General features: G+C 44.5%; 2 protein-coding genes across 3 annotated transcripts; one reads left to right on the forward strand and one right to left on the reverse strand.

The window, feature by feature from the left end:
* The first annotated feature begins 311 nt into the window (after window positions 1-311).
* Window positions 312-4,094, forward strand: LOC146199389 (uncharacterized). Its single transcript, XM_084594837.1, has one exon. It carries the CDS (start codon window positions 536-538, stop codon window positions 3,140-3,142), a length of 2,607 nt encoding a protein of 868 aa, XP_084450963.1. The 5' UTR covers window positions 312-535; the 3' UTR covers window positions 3,143-4,094.
* Window positions 4,095-9,784: 5,690 nt separating this feature from the next.
* Window positions 9,785-23,369, reverse strand: Atg3 (Autophagy-related protein 3). Of its 2 annotated transcripts, XM_084594838.1 has the most exons (10): window positions 23,109-23,368; window positions 22,955-23,028; window positions 22,789-22,830; window positions 21,095-21,215; window positions 19,381-19,491; window positions 18,800-18,855; window positions 17,947-18,075; window positions 16,982-17,149; window positions 16,277-16,404; window positions 9,785-10,666 (listed from the first exon to the last, which is right to left on the reverse strand). In XM_084594838.1, the coding sequence occupies exons 2-10, from the start codon at window positions 23,024-23,026 to the stop codon at window positions 10,516-10,518; spliced, it is 978 nt and encodes a 325-aa protein (XP_084450964.1). In that variant the 5' UTR covers window positions 23,027-23,028; window positions 23,109-23,368; the 3' UTR covers window positions 9,785-10,515. The 2 variants fall into 2 exon arrangements, with proteins under 2 accessions (XP_084450964.1, XP_084450965.1); XM_084594839.1 differs by having other exon boundaries at window positions 22,955-23,369.
* Window positions 23,370-23,494: the final 125 nt, after the last annotated feature.

The raw sequence follows: 23,494 nt of genomic DNA on the forward strand, positions 1-23,494 counted from the left end.
CTTAGAGAAAACGATACATCGAAAAAAAAAAGAAGAAAAGAAACAGTTGCTAAGTGTGGGCAGTGATAGTTCTGAGGTTCGGTACCATGGTTCGGTTCTGATCCATGCCTCCTGTTCTGATAGCCGCTGTAGTGCCGAACCTAAAGTACGTTAAAAAGGGGAATTAAAGCAACAGTATCATCAAAGAAAGATACTTCAAGGACAAAGCTTATTTTTAACTGTGAGCTATGTGAGCCTTTAAAAAGTTTGTTTTTCTGGCTACCGATCATCATCATCAGCTTTAAAATCAGAAGCTTCCGGTTTCCGGCATCGGTAATCTGCAAGAGAAAATGGTGCTCTGTTTTGATCGAGGTAGTGTGCATGGGTGTGCACGCTTTTCATGGCTCGCGCACGGGGTGAAGTCGACTGTCACCACTTTCTACTGAACTCCGGACTGCGGTTAATCCACAGTTCAGCTGAATAGCGTCTGTGTAGTTGAAAGACTCGTCGAACTGCTTTCGCGCGACAGTTTCGGTGCTACAGAAAGGGAAGCACCATGGCGTTCATGGGAAAGTTCTCCAAGTGTCCCCTGTGCAACAAGGAATTCAGCACGTCGGGAAGCCTCTCCAAGCATAAAAAGCGCGTGCACAAGGTGATACCGGACCCGACAAAAGTGCCACACGTGGGCCGCCAGGTTAAGTGCGGTGAGCAGGGCTGCACTTACATCGCCACTCGGCGCGACGACATGCGCGACCATTTGGTCGTCGAGCATGGCCTTTCGCTGGTAGAAGTGCAAGAAGAGTTCGAGTCCATGGCTGACTTTCGCGAATGGATGGACCTTGTCTCTCGCGCTAACCGGACGCAATTTGCAGCGCGGGCCAGCGATACGCAGGCCCGAGCCACCGTCCACCGTTATGTGTGCCATCGGTCGGGGCTGAGCAATCTCAAGACAACAGCGCGGCAGCGCCGCGTCAAGTCGCAGGGTTCGTGCAAAATGGGCGGCTGGTGTACGGCCTACCTAAACGCCCGGGAGTGCCTGCTGACAGGCTCGGTCCGAGTCAACGGTTGCCTGACGCATTACGGCCACGACATGGACGTCGCCCATCTTCGGATCTCTGCTGCCGACCGGCGAGCGATCCTGGCCGAGATCCGACGCGGTGTGCCTTTTGACCGCATCCTTGAGAACATCCGCAGCGATTTCCCACAGGACTCGCGTGAAATAACGCGGACGCACCTCATCACCATGGGCGACATCCGCAACATCGCCGTTGCCGAGGGCCTGCTCTCCTGGAAGCTAGATGTGGACGACGACCGAAGCGTGCGCAAGCTCGCCGCGCGCTTTGCTGGACAGTCGTACAGCCCGATCCTGTTCTACAAATCCCGGGGGGCGCCCTCGGACGCCGACGCGGCTACAACAGGCAGCGGCGCATTTCGCGGTTTGGCAGAGGACGACATGGCGCTAGTGATCCAGACACGCTACCAGCGGGACCTGGTGAGCAGGGAGCCGGTTCTGGTCTGCGTCGAGCCTGTGACGGGCCACAGCTCCGAGTACACGTTGCTGGCCCTTCTTGCCACTACTGCCGCGGGCCTAGTGGTTCCCATTGGTTGGTGTGTATGTGGTGCTGCGAATCCGGCTGTCGTGGCAGCTTTCTTTAGCGCTGTTCATCAAAACATGGGCGACTTAAGGCCGCGATTCTTCATGTCTGAAGACACCGACTTCTACTACACGACTTGGCTTGAAGCCTTTGGTGACGAACAGCGGCCGCACAAGGTTCTTTCATCGTGGCATCTTCATCGCGCGTGGACCGAGGCTGTCAACACATGGGTTTGCGGCAGGGAGAAACAGGTCGCTGTCAACAGGTCGCTTGATCTCCTCATGAGCCAAGAAACACCTGAATCGTTCCACAAAATGTTGCGTCGTGTTGTCACCATGTTGAAGATGGACAGTGACACTGCGAGCTTTGGCGACGTGTTTGAGTCAACATATGCAGGCCGCCCTGAGCAGTGGGGAGCTTGCTTCTTCAGAGACCTGGAAATCAACATAGAGGATTTTCACACATTATTCAGACGCATTGCTAGCCGCCTGAAAGTGAAGAGGCTAGACAAGATTGCCCATAATTTGCTGCTGGCTTCAGAGTCCAAACAGTATGAAAACTACCTGAAGGTCCTTCGGCAGAAGCCACCCGAAGCTGCAAACTCAAAGAAATCCAAGATTGCATCTTCTCTTAGTGAACCAGTCAACGTTGTTGATGGCATGCCATTAGAGGTAGTGACCCTCGACTCTATGCACATTGGTGAGTCGGTGTCTATTGACACATTAAGTTATGAAGCAATAACTACTGAAGGACTCCCAGTCCAAGTTATGCCTGTTGAAGAAGTACAGATACATGTGATACCCACTGAAGGAACACCCCTTGATACCATCCATGAAGAAGTGTGTGTTGAAACTTTCCCTGAGTTCATATTGCCATCTGCTTCTCCGAACACACCAGACCGTGAAGAGCAACCACCAAAGTCAAAACGTTCCCGTCGAAGGAACACGCTCCAGACAGCACAGAACATCGCTAGAGCTCATGACGATGCCCTAAACATTCTTCCAAAACAGGTTGTTCGCATGTCCAGTAGCCAGTGGAAAGTAAATGAGGCAGATAATAGCTATGATGTCTTTGAAGTGCTGAGCTGCCACAAGGCCCAGTGCGAGCCCCGCTGCAGGCAGTGTGATGCATGCTCACATAGGTACCGCTGCAGCTGCAACTGTGCTTACATGTGCCGGCACATTCATGCTTGTCTGATTCATGCCGACTCTGCCATCGACGAGCCACCAATGGTGTTGGTTGAGGAGGTTGTCAACACGATGACACCCGAGGCACTGGCAGAGTGCACAAGCTTCTCATTTTCAAGCATTGAGTCTGTCGAGGAAGTGGGCGAGCATGCTGATAAGAAGAAGCTGGAGGTGCTCTGTGCCCTACACAAGCTCAATGAAACCTGTGTCCGGGCAGCTGAGTTACTGGCGACGAAGGAACGTCTACCATTATCTCACCAGGCAGACTACATTTTATCGACATTAAGGGCAACCAACACCGTGCTAGACTCCTTTTGCCGCAAAGGCATGACCCAGGTTTCAAGAAAGCTGACCGACCATGACTATGAAAGCACAGCATAGCATACAGTTCGTACAACAAATGCATAGTTCCTCCAATGTACCATATCTTGCAGTAGGTTAAAAGGCCTGCTGTCTTATAGTGTTATAACCTTTTGAAAAGTGCTACAGAAGTCAGTGGTGCCATTGCGTTGTAGGAAAACAGCCTGCATAATAGCCGGCGTAACTGTGATGTGGTAGTTGCAAGATGTACCTTGGTGAACTAAAAGTTAGCAGCAAGATCTCGTTTACAGTGCAGTGCTACAAATTTCCAAAGCACCATGAAGGCTTGGTAGTCTGTCATCTCTTGAGATATGGTCCAACTGATAATACATTTTGGACATCGAAGCCTCTAAGCTGGAATACTTTCGGGAGAATAGAGTAGAAAAACAACTGTGGCTGCAATGGGAATGTGTGTTCAGCTGCTTTTAATGCTGAACTAAGCAAGTCTTTATAGTTTTGTATGGGAGTGGACCGGACAAGGTTCTGTGAGAACTATTATTGCTGTGATCCTGTTGTTTGACAACTTTTTCAATTTTTGCCTGAGTGGAAGTTTTACTGTAGTGAAGGCAAATCTTTCCGGTGTTACTTGTTATGGCACTTGTGTATAACGTATGCACTGCCTGTTCTTTTCATATCTGCCTCTGCGGTTGGTCATTTGTGCATATTTTTATTTATATATTAATTAAATTGTAAACATGTCTGCAAAGACTGCGCAGAATTTTTGCTGGATTGAGTAGACTGCGTAATTTAAGAATGAAACAATGAAGCCAATTTTTTTTTTACATTTATTGCAGTATTTTTATTACGAATAGTCCTATAGCATGCATAATCGTGGTGTCCATAAATGCTTTCAGCATTTAAGTTACATTTGAGGGGCAAGCTACAATGCAATTGCCTGGAACGCATTCTGCATGTTGGGTGACTTCTTTTCCTCATTGCGCCGAGTTAAAAAAAAAAAAAAAAAAAAAAAGAAGAGACAGGAGCCGAAACATTTTATCTCATTTCAGTTGCAAAAGCAGGCACGCAGGATAATGATTCTAAGTCTAAAAGAATGCCAGAAGAGCATATATTGGGTTCCTGAAATTAAAAGATGAGCTCAAAATTCTCTTTAGTGCATGTATAATACATTTTGTGTTTTTTTTTGTCAATTGCATACTGCACACAATAACTTCTGTGCATTTCGATTGTCGACTGGAAATCTCAGAATAATGACCCAGACAGGAGCAGATGATGTCAAACAAATGTTCAACAGCACTGTCAAAGTTGAGTATCGCTTATGAAGCACCGAAAGTATTATGGGACTGTTCAGATTACATTGCCAGCTGCCAGACGGAATAGCAGCTTGCAACAAGTGTGTGAGCTGACTGCCAAAATGCACTGCACATCAACCTGCCAGTGAGAGTATATAAAGACAGTAGTATATCAGAGTGGTAAACATGTAAGCTTTGTCAGGCTGCCATCTACATGCTGCCATATCTGCTTGCTTGAATGAACCTTGCATTCCTGAATGAATTACACTGCCAATGTGCCGCATGGCCAGAGACATCAGCTTAGCTCGAAAGATGTCTTATTCTGTGCGAATAGACAATCGAAGTTTAATCCTCATCGAATTTTGCTTGTGAAAGGCAAGCAGGTGTGCAATATCATCCAGCAGCATTTTGTGGCCTAGTGCTACAGCACATTTGCAAGAACCTTATGCTTACTCATGCAGCCTACTGATGCATGCAGCATATGAATATGAAGCCATTAAATTTCATACATTGCCAAAAGGCATACAGACACCTCATTTCAGTTGCATGCTTTTTTTTCCCCTGCAACGATCAAAGGACGGCTGCGATGCCAAATATTAGCTCGTCACAAGAGGCATGAAAATAGTGCAATATAGTCGTTGATACAGTGTTGTCATTTCAGCTTGAGGCAAGCAAGCAGAAATAATGTACAAAATTAAAACACCGCATCCATGACTATACTGCAGTTTTCTCATACCTCATGCGACGTAAAGCAACTTTCGTGCTCAGCTTTTATGCCTTTGTATAAACTCTGAGCTAGCAGAGAAACTTGTTTAGCAGTTATAGGGGAATATCATGGTGTGATTCATGTATGCTGCTGTGAACACTTCATAAAAATATAGAAGGCACGTAACCAGAAATATGATGTCTACATACCTTTGAGCAGTAAATGCTTAGCACCAATCTCTCTCTGATAGGGTACCATGGGTCACCAGTTGTACGAATGATCTTTCAGCAATCTGTGTGTGGCATCATTTGGCCCGCCAAGTTGTTCTGAAGCATTCAGTCATGAAATACTTCTCAATGGCTTCAACCCAGTCCTCGTAGAGGAGGAGGAGAAAACTTTATTTTACGAAAAATTTGAGGCACATAGGCCTCCTGGGTCTCCGCACAACCCCACTCGCGATCTAAATGTTCATGTGATGTTGGTCCATGACGTATGCGGCCCGACTGACGACGATCTTCTGTCTGGCCGGGTCCGCTGGCCGCAGTGAGGTCTCCCAGTCCTCCCAGGTTCGAAGAGGCACTGGCATGGCGGGGGAGGAGACGCCGGGCAGAATAAAAGAATGTAGGTAAGGGTGGCATTGGGGTGGGAGCACAAAGTGCATATACGGTATACCGGCTTAAATTTTGATAGTAGACCTGGTGTCGGCAGTGTTCGTGTCTGCAGGCGATGCCAGATTGACAGTTTTCTGGTAGTGAGGGATGGGTGGCGAGACGGATAGATGAGACGCTCAGCGCGGAAGTTTGCACTGAACTCAGAAAACGAGTGCATGCGCTCCTTCAAGAAATCCCCCACGAGGTCCGCCTGTGCCCGGTTTCTAGACCCTCGGGGGTAAGAAGTCGGCGGCCTCTTTGTGGGGTTTCCTGAGTGCGCAGATACCCAGATGAGCTCAATATTGCCAGACCTTGGCGTTAAACAATTTTCACTTAGATTTCAGGTGTGAAGAACAAATTCGAACCCATTGGTGACATCTGGACTTGCATGCCCTTGATTCCTGGACAAGTTAAGTACACAGCCATGTGTTTAGTTCCGAGTTGAGGTGCTGTGGTGGAGAATGGTGCATATTGACTGAAGGGCATGGATGGCATGACGTGCTGGGGAGAAAGAGAATTGCCATCTAGTTAGGGAACTGTCATAAATCTATCCTCATAAATATATAGTGGGTGGTATAGCGCAAGGACACGAAGCGCAAAGAAGAGAAGTCTGTCGTGCTTCTCTTCTTTGGGCTTCGTGTCTTTGCGCTGTACCACCCACTATGCAATTTCACCAACTCGCCCAACTGTCCATCCTACCTCATAAATGTCTTAAATCCATGCCATAAACCCAGAACCACTTTTCCATGGATGCTAAGGAACAGGCACAAGGGAATATGGACACAAGAGTTAGTAATAGAGGTTAAGATGATATGACATTAGAGAAGCAGAAGAATGGTGACAAAGTCCTGGAGTATCCCCCACAAGTGTCGGGAAAAGAAACTGGACACAATGCTTGTAGAGAAAACCAAGATTAATGCAACGGGAATGGTGAAATGCTATTTATGCAATTTAAAATACTAACTTGGCTTTTCAGTGTAAAAAAATTGCCATTACTATGCTTCAGTGATGTCAGGCATCCTTAGCATTGTGAAAAGCATACAGGCAAGTTACTAGGTGCCATTTCATGCTTGAATTTTTGATAGATAGTTATCAAGGTCAAAGGAAAACAAGTAAGGGTCAAGGGGGTGCCTCAGACTTCTAGACGATGTTCCAACAAGTGTACTCTTCAATACAATAGCTAGCAGACTGATGCTCCCCCTCAGCCCTTGTTTGGTTTCCTTTAATATAGTGTACTCATCTAAAACTCATTCTACCCTGATAGGTGTCGAGGCAAAGAATAGTTTTACAAATTCAGATTAATACAATATGAACACAGCCAAGGAAATGTCCTATGCAAATCAAACTTTTTCACCATTTACAGCTGAAAATTTGTTTTTCTACTACCTTCTGCGGCACATAGTACATGGAGTTCAAATGTAAACATACACTTGCTGTTTGCACAACATCTACATAAAATTTAATTAGCGAGTAATGTTTTGCACTAGGTCCTTTGATCCTTTGAACAATATTGCCATTTACTATAAAATGATAGTACTGTACAAATGCCCAATGCTAACCCTGTCACCATCCAATGACACCAAGGCAGTTCAATACAGCATCTGTGCATTCACTTTCATTTTTCACCATTGCACCCTTTCTAATGTGCCAACTTCACCAGATGCAAGTAACACTGTAAGACATAAAAAGTACACAAAATACCTGCACAAATAATTACTGCAAACATCACAGCCAATTTTTCCATAAAGGTGTTATCCGACCACAAACAAGCATTTCCAACACTTTTGCCAAACCGAAGACTTCCCACCTTATAACCCAGATGTATCACTCTTCGAAGGAATCGCAAAATATTTTCACTATTGATAATTCTGTGTATGAAACAACAGTAAATTAGAATGCATGTAACCTATGAGTTAGTGCTGTGCACCAATGCTAGGGATGCGCATTTTGTAGTGGTGTGCCACCCACTGGGTGTAGCTTGGCCCGCTTCACATCGAAGCTGCTGTTGTTGATGCTTTGTAATTAGCCACTGGCTAATGCAAGAAGTCTAATCACACTAACAGCACATTATATGCACAATAATCTTTATTGAGGTTAGAGTACCGCTGATTTTATAACGCCTTTGTATACAAGGCGAGAAAAACAAGCCTTCAGCAGTAGCCTTCGGCCAGCCAGGTTAGCCCAGAGGCTGTTGCCAATCATATGGCACATTCCTCACATTAAGCAGATTTAGTAAGTGCCCAATGGCACACCCAACATTGCTTCGCCCGATAGAAATGTTTGAGAGAGTGCCATTAGGAGAAGCACCATTTGCAGATGTGCAGTGTCATTCAACGCATTCGTTGAATTTAAAGAAATTCATTAGTCAATATTCGAGGGAATTTCTAGACAGTTTAATATGAACAATAATTCAATATATCCAGGATGTATTTGTATTTGATGCTTAACTTGTGATATTCACTGTAACAGCAGTGACTATCTACATTCACAAGCAATAGGGGAGAAAACCTGGGCCAGGGGGCGCTGCGCCGCTCTGTGCGTCAGCGCCCTCCATGAAGACCCCCTCAAAATCTACGCGCAGCCCGGCCGCGTCGTCTGCTAGCCGCCGCATAGAAAAGCATGTTGTCGCCTGCTCCGCGCTGCTTTCTAGCACGTGTTTGCGCGCGCGCGCTCGGTTGTTTCTCTCCTCCTCCGGCCGCATTGTGGCCACCGTCGCGCTCTAACAATGAGGGGGGAAGAAGAAAGAAAGAAAAGAACTAGAAGGAAAATAATGACGGCGCACTTTTTTCGCGAAGCTTGTGTGGAAACGGTAACGGGATGGTTGCGGGCCTTTCTTTTTCCTTTTTTTTTTTTTTGGGGGGGGGGGATATCTCGTACCGTTCGTGTGTCGTACTTTTCTAACTGGCGGTGCTGAAGCAGCCATTGTGGAACCGGGTCAGCCTCAAAAAACAGATATTCGTCATTAATGCGATCACTTTACGTCAATCATCCTATCCTCATACGCGATCCTGCTTCGGGAGCTCAAAACTGCGCGTTCGCTATAGGAGATAACTGAACTAGGAATTGCGCAGCGTAACAGTAGAATTAAGAAGACAAAGATTTCCGTGGAGAGATGTCCCCGTCTGCATGGAAAGTCGTCAGACATTTCCTTACTGTTCGTCTCGTGGAGAGGAAACTGCCGCAAAAATGGCATGCCTCGGCTTCTGGGGAATGACCCAGGTCGTTAAGAAACCCCTCATCGTTAACGGTAGCTAGGTCATTGATTTCGGATGGCAGCGCCGCAGCAGTGAACTTCCCCTGGCCGGTGTCGGCAGGAACCAAAGGGTAAGGCGGCATGCTTTGTGCCTTTGTAGGGAACGCATCCTAAACGCGCCGAAAACAGGCCCCACGTCGCCGGCAGCACTGCCTAAAACGTTTGTCCCCAAAGAGCTGAATAGGCCCCTTTCAAGTGACCTGTCACAAAGGGAAAGGAAGGAGCACTCGAAGGCTGGACCCTTCATTCTGTGAACATGGACAGAGGCATCAAGAGGTGCCGCCTCAAGTCCTTCAAGATACCTGTCGTTTGCCTCCCGCCTTCAAGCAGCAAATTCGCGTTCATTTTTTTTTATGTATGTCTGAGCCTGCCAACAAGCGCTCTTCGAAAACAATGTCCGGCGATCAATTAATCATAATTTCTTGCTTTCAAAAGCACCGATAAAAAACATGCCTCCAGCCAGCCTCTATGTCAGCCGGGGCACAGAAAAAAGCAAAATTAAGAAATCCCACTGGCAAAGAGCGCCGGCTTTGCGCGCGAGAACGCGCCACCAACCCCCCTCGTCCTCACTCTCCTTCTCCCGCTCCGCGTGCACGCGCGGCTGAACGTAGCACGCGCTCCCGAGCGAGCGGGCTGCGCAGACTCCGCAGACAGCCACGCGCAGCGCGAGCGCGGATGCGCGTAGGTTTTGTAGTTCCTCTCCGCTCCGCTGGAAACCGAGCGCTGGCGTTGCGGAGCAAACTCCAGCTTTGGTTCCCTATATAAGCAAAAGTACTCCAGCTTTGGTTCCCTATATAAGCAAAAGTGGTTGCAAAAACTTTATTCACCTCTGCACACACACGCACAACCGAAAACACGCAACCCACCTGCATCTCCCTGTCCATTTGATACAAATGACGAAAAGTTTAACGATGCCTCGAACGTAAAGCCTGCAGGCAAAATCCTTCTGCATGACTTGGACTTCAAATAGAGAGTCCTACGATAACCGGACCGCTAAACAAGTCAAGAGCATTTGGAAGGATAGAAGCACTGCTTTCTGAGTGGTGCCCTCTATGCATCTCCTGTCCTGAGTGAGCAATTCTAATTCACTTCTACCATAACATGCATCCCCTAAATTCTGTACACAATCCATGCCACGTCTGCGGCTACTCGGCAAATAAGCATGCAAAAAATTTTAGAGAAAGCTATTAAGATGCTGCAGGCACTGCAGGAAATAGCATGAGACCAAGTAGGTATCACTCAAGTAAGGAAGCCGCGTGCTGTGAAATCCCTCATTCTCTTGATTGGCACTGGCCTACAGCACATTCATTGAGCAATTTGCTCATCATCAAAAGGCAGAAGAATGCAGTACTGCATGCGCATCACAGTGATTGAACCTTTGCAGACTTCCAGTGCAAGCCAAGGTGTATGGCCGTCTCTTGTCCTTAAAGCATTTGCAGTGTTTGATGTACAAAAGACAGAAAAGAAAGTCTTGTTCAGCCACTTTCTTGCAGAAGCCAAAATGAACAAGGTGCTGCAAATGTGCTGAGCTTCATTCACATGGTGAAGTTCTGGGTGTAGTCGTATTCTATGGTTGGGATGACAGCCTGGACAAACTTGAGGAACACAATGAGGTACATGTGGACTCCCAGCTCGCCACCACCTTCGGTCACTGTCTGGATGATCTTCTTCATCACCTCAGCATGTCTGGTAGTGTGAGAAAATGGTAGTATGAATTGAAATGAAATGACAGAAGCAAATAACTGCTGGGATTTGTGCATCCAAACTAGCTTTGTAACTACTGTTCTTGGTCGTCAACACCTCTAGAGTTTTGTTAGTTGCAATATTTAATGGATGGAATGCACTGTTAGCTCCAGTGTTACAGGGTATCTGCCACCTAAAAGTGGTGTAATTTTTCTTTTTTAAAACTTGCTGCATCATCATGATGCAATGCTGCAACAGTGGAAAAAAATTACCAGTCGCAGTTTTCATAAGCAAGATGACATTTAAGAATTCCTCCACTGATATTGTTTATAATTCATTCATAGTATATAATGCACTTTTTGTGGTCCAATTAAGCTATGCTTAAGGCCTCTTAATCTATACACTGCTATAGTAGATTCATATATAAACAGTAACAGCACAGGCACAGTATAGTGATACTGCAATCCCATTTCACCTTCCATAGATGATGCACATTTTTTTTTTTTCATTCATTTATCGTAAGGAGATATCTAATGAAGGAAGTGCTACAGTAAAGACAGTTTGGCCATGGTGACGTGCTTCACTAGGAATGACGACATCATGCACACATGGTCAAGGACACCTCGGAATTACAAACATGAGTAATTAACCTAACGGCGTAAATGCAAGACCAACAGTATAGAGCAGAGGGTCCCCCAAGGAATTGCAATTATGGGAGGACGTATCTAAATATGCAAGGGGGGATGCTGAATGTAGAGGACAAGCAGCAGTAATTTTTGGTAGCCACTTGTAAAATAAAAAAAAAGGCTGCTACAAACTAGAGGGTGCCTTCAGAAAAACAATTGAGGAAGGGGGTGTGGTCATACCTTTTAGTGGATGTGTAGGGAATTCACTGAATAGGTGGCAAATGGATGTGAACAATGAAAAAAGTGCACTTTGTGAGGTGCCTTAACCACCACTTTTGTGAGTTGCAAAGAGTAGCTAACTTTACGAAGGCCTTTTTTTGGATACACTAAAAACTCAATACGGACTGCTGAAAAGGGGACTAAATAACGGGAAAAAAGGGGGGCAAAAGCTAGCTCGTAACACAGAACAGTGCGCTATACGAAGCAGCAGCAAGAAGCGGAGGCATAGTATCACTGCATGGGTAGCACTGTCATACTTTGTTGTTTTGTGAGCACGTCTCAACAATGCTTAAATCACACAGAAGCCAAGGAAGATGATACCGTGTCAATACAAAGCTTATGTTTTCAACTCCCTCTTCATGTTATATTCGTGCTCACATCAAATTTGTGCAAATATCAACAAGCACCGGACAAAATCAGAAATATAAAAGCATAATTACAGTCGAACCCGGGTATATTGAACTCTAAGGGGATCGCGGAATAGTTTGATACTATATCGATAATTCATTATGCAGAAATTGGCTTTGGCTTGAGACGCCGCTTACGATCGTGAAAAATGATACCGTATTTGTCGCGTAATCAACCTACTCGCATAATGAACCCTCCTTCCACTTTTGCCCCCTGAAAAATTGAAAAAAAAAAAAAAGAGAGAGAGAGAGAGAGAGAGAGGGGGGGGGGGAGAGGAGAAAGCGTTAAAGCCGGTTCACATGCAAGCAATTGAGCGAACTCTGCGACATGCGGCAGTGGCAGAGTGAAAAATTTCTAACTTGTTGGAACTGCGTCGCTCTTGCCGCTCGAGACGTCGCGACAGCTCAAAACAGGTTTTTGCGTCGCCATGGCATAACAGAAATCGTGAGTGTTTTAGCTTGCATGTCGGCGGCGCCTCCCTCCGTTTCGGCCGCCACATCCACAGCTCATTTATTGGCAGCATGCCAAGATGATAGCTCCTGCGGTCACTTGATTGCACAAGCCTGGTTTGATTTATCACGCACTGTAAGGCGTGCCTTCCCTAAAGACAATCGCATCACCCTCGGCCGTTTGCCGCATGACATTTTCAAGGCACGCGCGGAAGGAACGAGAGGGAACAGTTCTGCGACTGCTGGGCGGAGTTGCTGCCACAAAATCATTGGAAAGCATGTTAGCTGCAAATGCCGTTTGAAGCTGACAATGCTAAAAGCGGGTGTCATGGCTGCAGCTGACCGCATGCTTTCATTGATTCATGGATGCAAGGAAGAAGAAGAAGAAGGGGAAAAAAAAAAAAAAATCTGCCGCTTCTTAACATCCGCAGCTTACGCACATTCAGCACGCATCGCACGTCAGCCGCCGCGCGCAGACAGTTCACAACACACGCTGGAGAAAGTCCGACATTCTGTCTGCCATGGGCTGAGCTGGCTTGGCGCACACGCGAACGAATACCAGGAAAGAGAGAGGAAGGAGAGAGAACACTCGGCAGAAGAATGGGCACACCCTTGCGCTTCGCTCTATCGCGTTTTTCCCCCTCTCCTAAACACTATGGCTGCATTGGCTGCGTCGACTCCATACCGGCCGTTGCCAAACTGGTTCCCTCTCGTTCCTTCACACACACATGGCTTGCAAATGTCACGTGCTGGCGCGCAGCAAGCAATCACCGCAGAGGTGCGCGCCTTTGGGGAAAGGGCGTGGCGCTGCCCTAGACCAGATATCGCTGAACTGTTCCCTCTCGTTCCTTCCGCACGTGCTTTGAAAACGTCATGCGGCAAACGGCCGAGGGTGATGCATTCATCTTTGGGAAAGGTGCACCTTCCAGTGCGTGGAGCGGAGTTTAATATATGACGCAGATTTCCTATACTTTTATATGGGATTTTCAAGGGGATTATAGGGGATATTCCGTGAGTTCGATAAAACCAAAATTCATATTATCCGGGTTTGACTGTATTAGCACATGAAGGAACAACTGGAACAGGATGGAAGGCATGTATAATTGTTTCTTCTTAACCAACACTACCTATTTAGCATATAGCCAAATTACCAGGCAGTGTTGTCAGAGTGATGCTACTGAAAAGCTTTTGTTGGCCCAAGTGACGAGTATAGAGGGGACATACTGTTACTAGCAGGAAATTCCAATTAGAATGCATATGACAATGTGATAACAGTGTAGAAGACCTGAAAAATAACGCCATGGTAATCAAAGGCTTTAGAAGCACACACACTATTTTAGTGATTTTGTTTCCAAATAATTCAGCCCTTTTGCAACTACATGCAAAAGTTCTGTCTGTACACGAGATAGAGGCTAAAACAAAATTGCAATCAGCAGTGCCACGAGCTGCTGCTCTCACTTTCAGTACCGTGAAGGCATTAGAAGCAAAACAGCAAACATAACCAAACTTGACATATATCAATGTCTGCTAGTACACCTGCTCAACATGACTGTGATTCCCATTACCATAAAGTAACTACACATTAACTATTCCATGCCTTCAAGCAACTGTGTTATCAAACAAAACTCAACATGACTGTGATTCCCATTACCATAAAGTTACTACACATTAACTATTCCATGCCTTCAAGCAACTGTGTTATCAAACAAAACTGGTGGTCATGTGCAAAAATTCCCAGCAGGAAAAATTTGCATCAAAGTATGCCGACCTGTTGCAAATGATGTTTCACAGTAGAACACCGCTATAGTAAACTCGGATATAGTTAAAACTCTGATATAGTAAAGTGAAACTGAAGTCCCAGTTCATATCCCACAGACAACTGTACATTTTTTCCCCTTTATAGCAAAGACGTTTTTGGTGAAAATCGGTTATAGTAAAGAGCTCCTGGCCGCGGCAGCGACTGCAATGATATGACATCGCCACCCGCCCACTAGCTAAAATCGTGAGGCAAAGATTTTTTGTATTTGAAAAGAGAAAAATTATGCCGTGTGTTCGTTTAGGTGGTTTTACCACTATTCTTAGCAGCAGTCAGGAGAAGCCTACTTTGCAAAGGCCTTGGAGCCGTGAGGGAAAGCGCGCAGCGCGTAGGAAAAACAAAAAGCTGTCTACAAACATAGCAAGCAGGCGGCGTGGTCCATTCAGACAGTAAAGGAGAGTAAAAGTGCAGCAAGAAATAGGGAAGGGGAAGAAATGGATGAACATTCACTGCAATGTGCAGCACAAAGCATGAGGCAGCAGAGGCAGAAAGTGGAGGTGCAGCAAGTGCAGTCTTAGAGCACTTGAGTGCCACATGCAATAATCATTTATTGCCTTTTAAAAGACAGCAACAGCAAAAAGGGACACCATGTTCATGCAAGGCTTTGATTTTCACATGAAATCAAACTTGGTTGCATTCATAATCACGTTCTCATGCTTAAGAGGTACTTCCACAAGACGTAAAAAAAAGTTTATAATGAAAAAATTGCACAAAGAGATGATAAAAGTGAGGTAGAAGGTATTTCAGGTTTTTTTTTTTTTTTTTTTTTTTTTTTTCATTAAGCAGCAAGACGTGTTCAGTAAGTGCCTATTAAACTACCAGACAGCATCTTCAGGACCATGTCATCACTGAACACTGATATAGTAAAGACCCTGATACAGCAAATATTTTTGCTGGTCCCAGTGACTTTACTATAAAGGGGTTCTGCTGCATAACATGTGCTGAAATTAGGTCAAAGTTTAAAACTGACATAAGGTACTAACACAACTCATTATCCCATAAAAGAACAAAATAGAGTGCTGGTGAAAATGAAATTTCCATCATATTCATTGATAACACAAATTACATAAGCAACTAAGCATATCCTTTTACTTACAGCAACTGAATGCAGTAGTATATCTAAGGTATATGTCTTGCAGTACAGTGATTCTGCAAATTTCCAAAAAAAAAATAGTTTTCTTCAGATCTTTACAGAGTCCTTGTATAACACTGAGAAACCTAGCATGAGAAAACTGGCAAAAATTTAACGCAGCTGAACTCTTTGCAAGGTTAGCCATTGCCACTCGACGATTGCCTTTCTTCCTCTAAAGCTGTAAATGACCTCAACATTACAGGGGCAAAGAAGTGCTCGAAATATGAAATGCCTAAAATACAGGCTCATTTCTGGAGTTGGAAACTGTTTTCCCTTTAATTACAACCAGAAAATTTTGCTTTTACAGCCCAGCAGGAAAGCTTATATAAATTACAAAAAAGGAGCCTTAATTTAGCAGGATGCACCACTTCTTGCCAAACAAGCCGTCAAATTTTTTCATATTTTCAAATCGTGACAATCCCAAAGCCACCAATTGTGACTCTGAAATAATTTTGTCAAGAACCACCATTGTCTCCTATATAACAACATTCTCCTTCCTCTGTGTAGATACATTTTTTAAAACTGTGTTAAAGGTTTACCATAAAGGTGTCATTTAAGCATGGCTCACAATACTACACACAATAATTTGCAAATGGAATCCACTGTTGCTGAACAAAGAATGTGCATTTCAAGAGAAGATGATGATTAATGCCATAAGCATAATTATTAAGAATTCGACCTTGAAAGGTATGCATATTCGGTAACCTGCCAATTTTTAGAAAAATCGACTCTTAAAAGGGTGTGCCCAGAAGGCAGCAAGGGTGAAAACGCACACACGTCTTTTTAGCAACATCACTTTTTGTGCGACTGGTTAAAGAAATGTAGCCCACAGTAGACCCTGGCTAAAAGGGGTTGCCATGTACACCAGTGTACCCCGTATGTGCAAGTCTTATGCAGCAGTACCTGCAGGGATGAACGGAGGCCATGGGTGGGCCTGGCAAGTGTGGGTGAGCCTCCATTGTAACTGTCTTTTTGGCATGGTCCTGACTGATGTCCTCGTACATGGCCTCCATGCTTAATGGCTGCCGCTTCTGCACAGAATATTACACAGGTCTCAGCTGAAGACAGCAGTGCACGTCCCTTTCAGGTCTGGCATAAAGACACAAACAGGGCACTAGATACCATAGCAAAGGCAGTTGTGCAAAGTGCAATGTGAAGCCTGCATAAAGTAGGCAACACATTGGTTTGAATGCATATTTGTCGACAGCTTTCCAAATATGTAACTCTCCTTTTTAAACCACTGAAGAGCAAACAATGTGAATCTAGAAAGCTTGCTGCGGCCATACCCCAGTCTATATGCATGCAATAAGCAGAGTCCTGCATAAAGCTCAGGACACCCAGCATGCTTTGATGTTACAGAAGCCCAAGGAACCCTTAAACAAAAGTGGTGATCTTCAGTACAATGAATTTCCTCTCTTCCTACTTAAAGATGTACAATAAAAGACTACTGTAACGCAACAGATACGACAAAAGATAAAAAAAAAGAAAAGCTGACAACTGTGTATTGCACACTTCTACAAGTGTGAAAGTCAGTGGCCCAAGTTAAAAGCAACACTATCTTCAGCTCCCGCTCAGCATCCAAGAAAAACATGCACAAGGGTGCACTACCTCATCATAGCCATACAGCCACAGCCGTGGAGTGCGGTAGTAGTTGTCGTAGGTGATGTTCAGGTCGTAGGTGCGAGTGCTCACAATGGCCCCATCTAGTGAGCCAGGCTCCCCATCGCCTACACAGGATGCTACTCCTGCTGGCTCAGTCTTGTTGATGACAGTTGCCTGGTGAGAGGAAGACTCTTTAGAGCCCGCACAAAACGGAGCCGCCCATTTCATTCATTACACATACTCATATGATATCAGCTTCTCATCTCTCAAACAGCTGTCTCCAATTATCAAGCCTTTTCCTCCGTCCCCACATTTCTAGCCTGTGCCTGTTCCACAAATTTTACTATTCCCAGCTCAAACAGGGATTTTACATCTGCGCACCTCCATCATGCACATCTCATCACATAGGTCATCCATTGATAGTTTCAAGTCAACGTGCTCGTATGACAGTATGACTACTTTTTCGAAGTCATTTTTCCTCGAAACAGCAAATCATTGGAATGATCTTCCCTTGAAATTGCAGCCATCACTTGCCCATCCACCTTTCTAGACACTTATCATGAAAATGTTGTACTGACTTATGTTTACCCCACCCTTTATTTAACACTCCCAAAAGGGTGTCTTCAAGGAAATAAAAGTGAAATGAAATGAAAGCTACATTGGCCTGCATTGGCTGCAGCGAATGCAGCTTGACATTCATTTTATCTATAGCCTCCACTATGCAAGCAGGAATATAGGTGATCAGGGTGAATGTTTTCACAAGTGAAACCCAGCAAACCAACAACTCTAAGGACCGTGCTCAGGTGGTAACCAGTACCTAGAACTTAAAACACTGTGAAGCTCTGCCACTGCAAGTGCTAGCAGTAGTTATTACAACTGTTATTAGCGAAACAACTCTCATTCTAGCCTTCCATACAACAGGAGGAGAAATTTATGCACAGAGATAGAAGTTAAGAAAGACAGGAACGCACTGGGTCATCAGCATCCAGCAGCCCACTTTCCACAAAAGCATCCATGTCAGCAGCCTCTTCATCATCATCGTCGTCATCATCATCTCCACAACCTTGCCTCTGGGCTATGGATGGTCCCGCAGCAGGTTTCTGCATGAAGCACCGAAGTTCAGTTAAGTTTTATCAAATTTTCTCTGCCAAAGGGCACATTATATCGGATTCTTTTTAATGCATAAAAACAGCTAGTAAGGTCTTCTCATATTAGTAAGATCAGCAATTTCATATTGGAAAGGTACAGTGCAAAAAGACACAAAATGAAAAGAAGACGGACAGACATGCGCTGTCTGTCTGTCTTCTTCTTTTTGTCTTGTGTCTTTTTGCGCTGCACCTTTCCAATATGAACCAATACCAACTTGCCCAATCGTCTATCCTTTTTCACATCAGCAACACACAAAAAATAATTTCCTTGAAGATGGGGCTACGGTCAGCAGTGCAAGGACACTAAATTTTACCTGTACTCCATCCTAAGAACTGAACGCCACAAAACAAACAGGGATAAGGATGCGCACAATGCAAGTGCTTAGGCAACACAAGCGCACACTTCAACTCTTCTAGACTTGATTGCACCATTTCTTCCTCTTCACTCCTGCATGACGTTTTCCATGATGAAACATCACAAACTACATGACAAAAAATTAATCTTTATGTCGCACAAGGGTATTCTGAAGTGCAATGAAAAGAAATACAGAAAAACTAAAATTATGTGCATGGTGTACCACTACCTATTAGCTGCAGATAAGACCATCCACAGGCAAGAATGAAAAACGTTGATGCTCCGAAGGTTTGGTCTCAAGAAGTGCGTTTCTACACTTACAGAAGGCTCCAGTGTCATCTCCTGAACTTGATCTGCTAGGCCCGACGATGCTGCATCTGAAATGAATTCAGTGGTAAACATGGTGAGTGCAAAAAGAATTAGCAAGGGAGTTGCAACATCCCACATAGCAAATTGCCTTGACCTTAATATAGATGTGCTTATATGGCACTTCAAAGAGGCACTAATGATGATGATATCTTGTTGATGATACCACTACCATTGACATCAACAGACACTGGTCTGCAATTTCTATGCAGCAATATACTTGAAGCGGGAAAATGTGCACTACAGGGCACTTTTTGCACCCAGAAACTCAATCCAGACATCATTTTCACAAAATCGTCAGTGCAATTTTATTTCGTACAAGAGAGTGGACACTGAACTGATATCCTCAAAATACAAAGTCCCAACACTTGACACCTTGTGTTAGCAGCATTTTATTCATGTATTGCTAAGAGGTGCCAGAATTTGGTCCCTGTCATTCACTCAGCGTGGTGGAGCAAGTCGAATCGCTGCCTTCGGCCCATTGATGAAGAATGAGAGAAATAAAAGCATGTGTGCAAACAGCCTGCCATCCTCACCTGCATAGTGGTGCGTGTCCACCCAGCCACCATCTTCATCGCCTTCCTCTTCGAGCACCTTCTCGTGCTCCATGCTGTACTCCATGTGTTTGCAGCGCTTGTAGCAAGGCACTGAAATGCCACATGGAATGCTCACTCGTGTGAAAGGCACGCACAGTGCATACAATGGTCTAACCACACTTGAGCAAAAGTTGTAAGAAGCGTGATATGGACCTTTGAAATTAAATTCGGCATTAGATAAGTGCAAATGGAAGTGCACAACTGAAGTTGAAGTTTTGAGACCAAGGCCCTTTGTTAGTTTTGCTGACGGAAACGGCAAGGTGGAGTTTTGCTGTGTAAGCTCACATGAACATGTTATCAATGTGCGCGCTACACTACACTGGGAACTTCTACTATAACAGGCAGTGCTTGCTCCTCATTACCGCGCTGTCCTTACGGGCCTGGTCGACTATTCATCCAGTGATAAAAAAACAAGTACAGAGTGCCATGACAATGATAGTGATCAATAATTAAAGGTGAGATGTAATTTTTTTACTACCACGAACGGTGTACGATCAACACCGTGTGCAAAGCCCCAAGATGCAAGCTGAGAAGTATGCTTCCATTTAGTGCTGCACCAAGTTGCTAACTTAAGTACATACTTATTCAAATCAGCTAGTTGTATTTTTGTTTACTTTTTTTTTTTCTAAGCGGCGTAGGCTGATATTATAGAATAAAAATAATGTATACTGAAACAAAACAAAAAAGTATGCCCACATGCAATTTTAGATCAGTCTATGGGTACATAAAGAGGGGGGAAAGAATGGAATGAAAACTCATAATTACACTTTTGCCTACTTTAAAATGTGAATGAAGAGGTGAAGGAAATCATGTCATCATGTAGGAGCTTGGTGAACAGCTTTCAACGGAAAAAGAAGTCTTTGCTAATATCAAGCTGGCAATGCATAAAAAACAAACCTGTCGGCCCCTCAGAGCCGAGTGACTATTTCTGGTTTAATACTTGGCTCCCTAAGCAGCTTTTTACTCTACAAAGCAGTAATCCAGAGCCTTGGAGTTTTATAAAAAAATGGCATATAGAATGCATAACCATTTTTGACTGGGAAAAAATTGAGATAAATGTGCATTATCACTTAGCTATGTCACTCATATCAGTGTAGTAATAGCGTCTTGAAAGAAAAATGCTGTTACTTTAGAAAACAGGACAATGCTCTATGAAAAGCAGTTTTCCCTATTGCACACTTCATAAAGGATTATCGCTAATTCGCTTTCTCAAATGGCATTAGAACAATATTTTCCTGGCTTACTTTTTCACTTGCTTTCATTTTCAGTTTTCCCTAAAGGTAGGCCTACAAACTGGACATTATGATAGACTAATCTCGCTCTTTTTTCTTCCTTCTTAATAAAAAGAGACACCATCAATGCTGCAGCCTGGCCTTAATGCAGACTAACTCCCTTCCTACCCAAAGGTTAGTACCATAAACCAAGATAACACACACAACACATAGCTTAGGCTATCTGGTCATTTTTATCTGTATAAAAGATCTATGAGAGTAAAAAAAAGCCCCTCCACCTATTAAAATGGTGAGTGGCATCTGGAAGAGTTGAAGTGATACTGATATAGTATCGTAAATAACTAAATAATGAAGTGGTAATGTGAAGGCTTATCCTTTTTTATAACAATGTACTGCACTATATTAAAGGCAGTTATGCCTACCATTACGGGTGACAAGAAACTGCTTGTCCGGTGGGAGGTATGACTTCGCTGGAAGGCCTTCGCCAGCCGACCACTGCCAGGTTGGGCAGTGGTGTACAAGGTGGTCTCCAGCCAGCACAAACTACACAGACACAAAGGAAGTAAGCATAAGCATTTTATCATGACATTTCAGGCAGTAGGACCAAGCAGAGCTTTCCAAAACATTGACGTGAACCTACTGGAATTCAATTGTTTTTAATTCCCCAATGTGGATCTGAAAGTTTCAGTTCACCATTTTACCTGCCACAGTGGCGTAGTGGCAAGAGCATTTACCTGTTGAGCATAAAGTGGAAGAGGCTAAATGCAAAAATGATTGTGCCGTGTGCGAAATCGGTACACATGAAGGATCGATCTCCAGGTAGCCAAAGCTAATCTGGAGCCTTCTATAATGGAATCTATCATAGCCGACGTGCAACTTTGGAATGTTAAACCATCCATGCCAAACTAACTGAACACTCTCAATTGGAACAACGATGTAAACCATGACTAAGGGCCACCCTGTACCAGCATGATTGCATTGTGTAAAATAAATCTACTCGGTAACCAGGACAAAGTACATGCTGCAACCTTGGCTACTGCAGCAAGTCCTTGATACTAGCCTTAAGCATTAATTTTAACTTATTTCTGCATTTTTCTTGAAAGCAGTGGCGAAATATGGTTGTGAAAACTGCACAACTTATGACAGCCCTATTTATTCACAGTCCAGCTCCACAGTTCAGCTTACTGTACCAAAACTTTAATCAAGTGTATGATGACAGTACTGAGCTTGTCTTAAAGATAAGAATTGGCACAAACTTGGGGTTACTATGCTGCCTGTGCATTACAACAAGTATGCCATATTAAAAAAAAAAAATACTAAAAAAGGTGCCAGTTTTTAGAACATGAGCCAATGTCATATTATTTACACTTCGCTCATAAAGACAAAACTTGATCTTCATTTATAGAGCTAGCTAATCTGAGTTGGCGCTTGTGTTCCATGCAGAATCCCAGCCAATGACAGTAGCCCACTACCTTGCACAAAAGCACCCAGCCAAGCGTAATGCTTGGGCAGCTGCATTCCACTCGTGCAGAACTGGACATACATACGCATACGGATTTTTAGGGCTATGCACAACGGGCACAGTCCAATTATAACAGCGCGTTAAAAAAATGCAATGGGACTGACGATGGCCAGAGTTTAAAGCATACGCCTCATAGGCTTTATCATTGTTCTATTGCCGACTTAGTTTGCATAGTTTTGCAAACTGTGTGGTCATGACTGCGGATAGAATGATAAATATTAAATCGGAAGACTGAATAACAGTCCGTGCGACGGTGACCCGAAAGGAAAAGTTTTGACGATGCTGGCACTGGTCAGGTAACACACGCGGCAACACTGCGGAACAAGTTTTTTACATAGGATTTCACAGCCAGATATTGCAACGTTGGCGCAATGTTTTGCAGCTTTTTAAAAGATTCCTTACTTGCACATCTAGTAAGCAGTCACCAAATTCCCTGTGTGTAACAATTGTCCACAAGGTGCCAGGTGATCTGACCCCTTTCGTCATGCAGCGCTGATATCAGCTGGCGCGCAAGTAGAGAACAAAGAGTATGAGATAATCAAGACCACCGACCGCCGTGACAATGACACACGACGACGATCAAGGCGTGCTCACCTCTTCTGGTGTGATGACGCCGGTTTCCTTGAACTTGGACTCCTGCGTAAACCGCAAACAAGCATAAAGCACTAGACGGCATACAAGCTCTGCGCTCGTTTAGGGCGCGATTCAGGGTCGGTTAACAGCTTGACAGGGCGGCCGAAAGACAGAAAGTTTGCAATACCTTGAGAATCGGCGTGAGTTTGTCGGCGAAGCCGAGGGCCGTGCCTTTGACGGTGTTGATAACGCTCTGCATATCTAGACGCAAGCCCGCAGGTGTGTACCCGCGTCAGTAAAAACAGAACCAGCGACAATGGATCTCTAAAAACGAAACACACCTCACTGCTTGCGGTGTTGGCGGTGTCACGATGCTAGGAAAGAGATAGTGGAGGTTTGGAGGTAGACAGAAGGGGTATAGAAGGGGGAAAGAGGCAGCTGGCGGACATGCGGATTAATCAGGTACTTGATTTGGCTTGATATACTGCACCCGCCAAATCACCTTTTCGAAAGTACTAACAACGGTGGCACCAACTTTGCACTTAGCAAAAAGACAGCATAACATGCACTGCTTAAATTCAGGCAAATCATGTCATAAGCAGTTTGTAGTGCAGCAGTGCAGTCCTTCTGAGCCACGATGTTCTGAGCCTAATGTGTGCTACAGAAATGCGAATTCGATGCGTTCACAAATTTTGCAATAAATTTCATTTCTTCTACAGTATACTTC

Source organism: Amblyomma maculatum, chromosome 2 (assembly GCF_055883805.1).
Source record: "Amblyomma maculatum isolate TAMU_Amacu chromosome 2, ASM5588380v1, whole genome shotgun sequence".
Taxonomy (NCBI): domain Eukaryota; kingdom Metazoa; phylum Arthropoda; class Arachnida; order Ixodida; family Ixodidae; genus Amblyomma; species Amblyomma maculatum.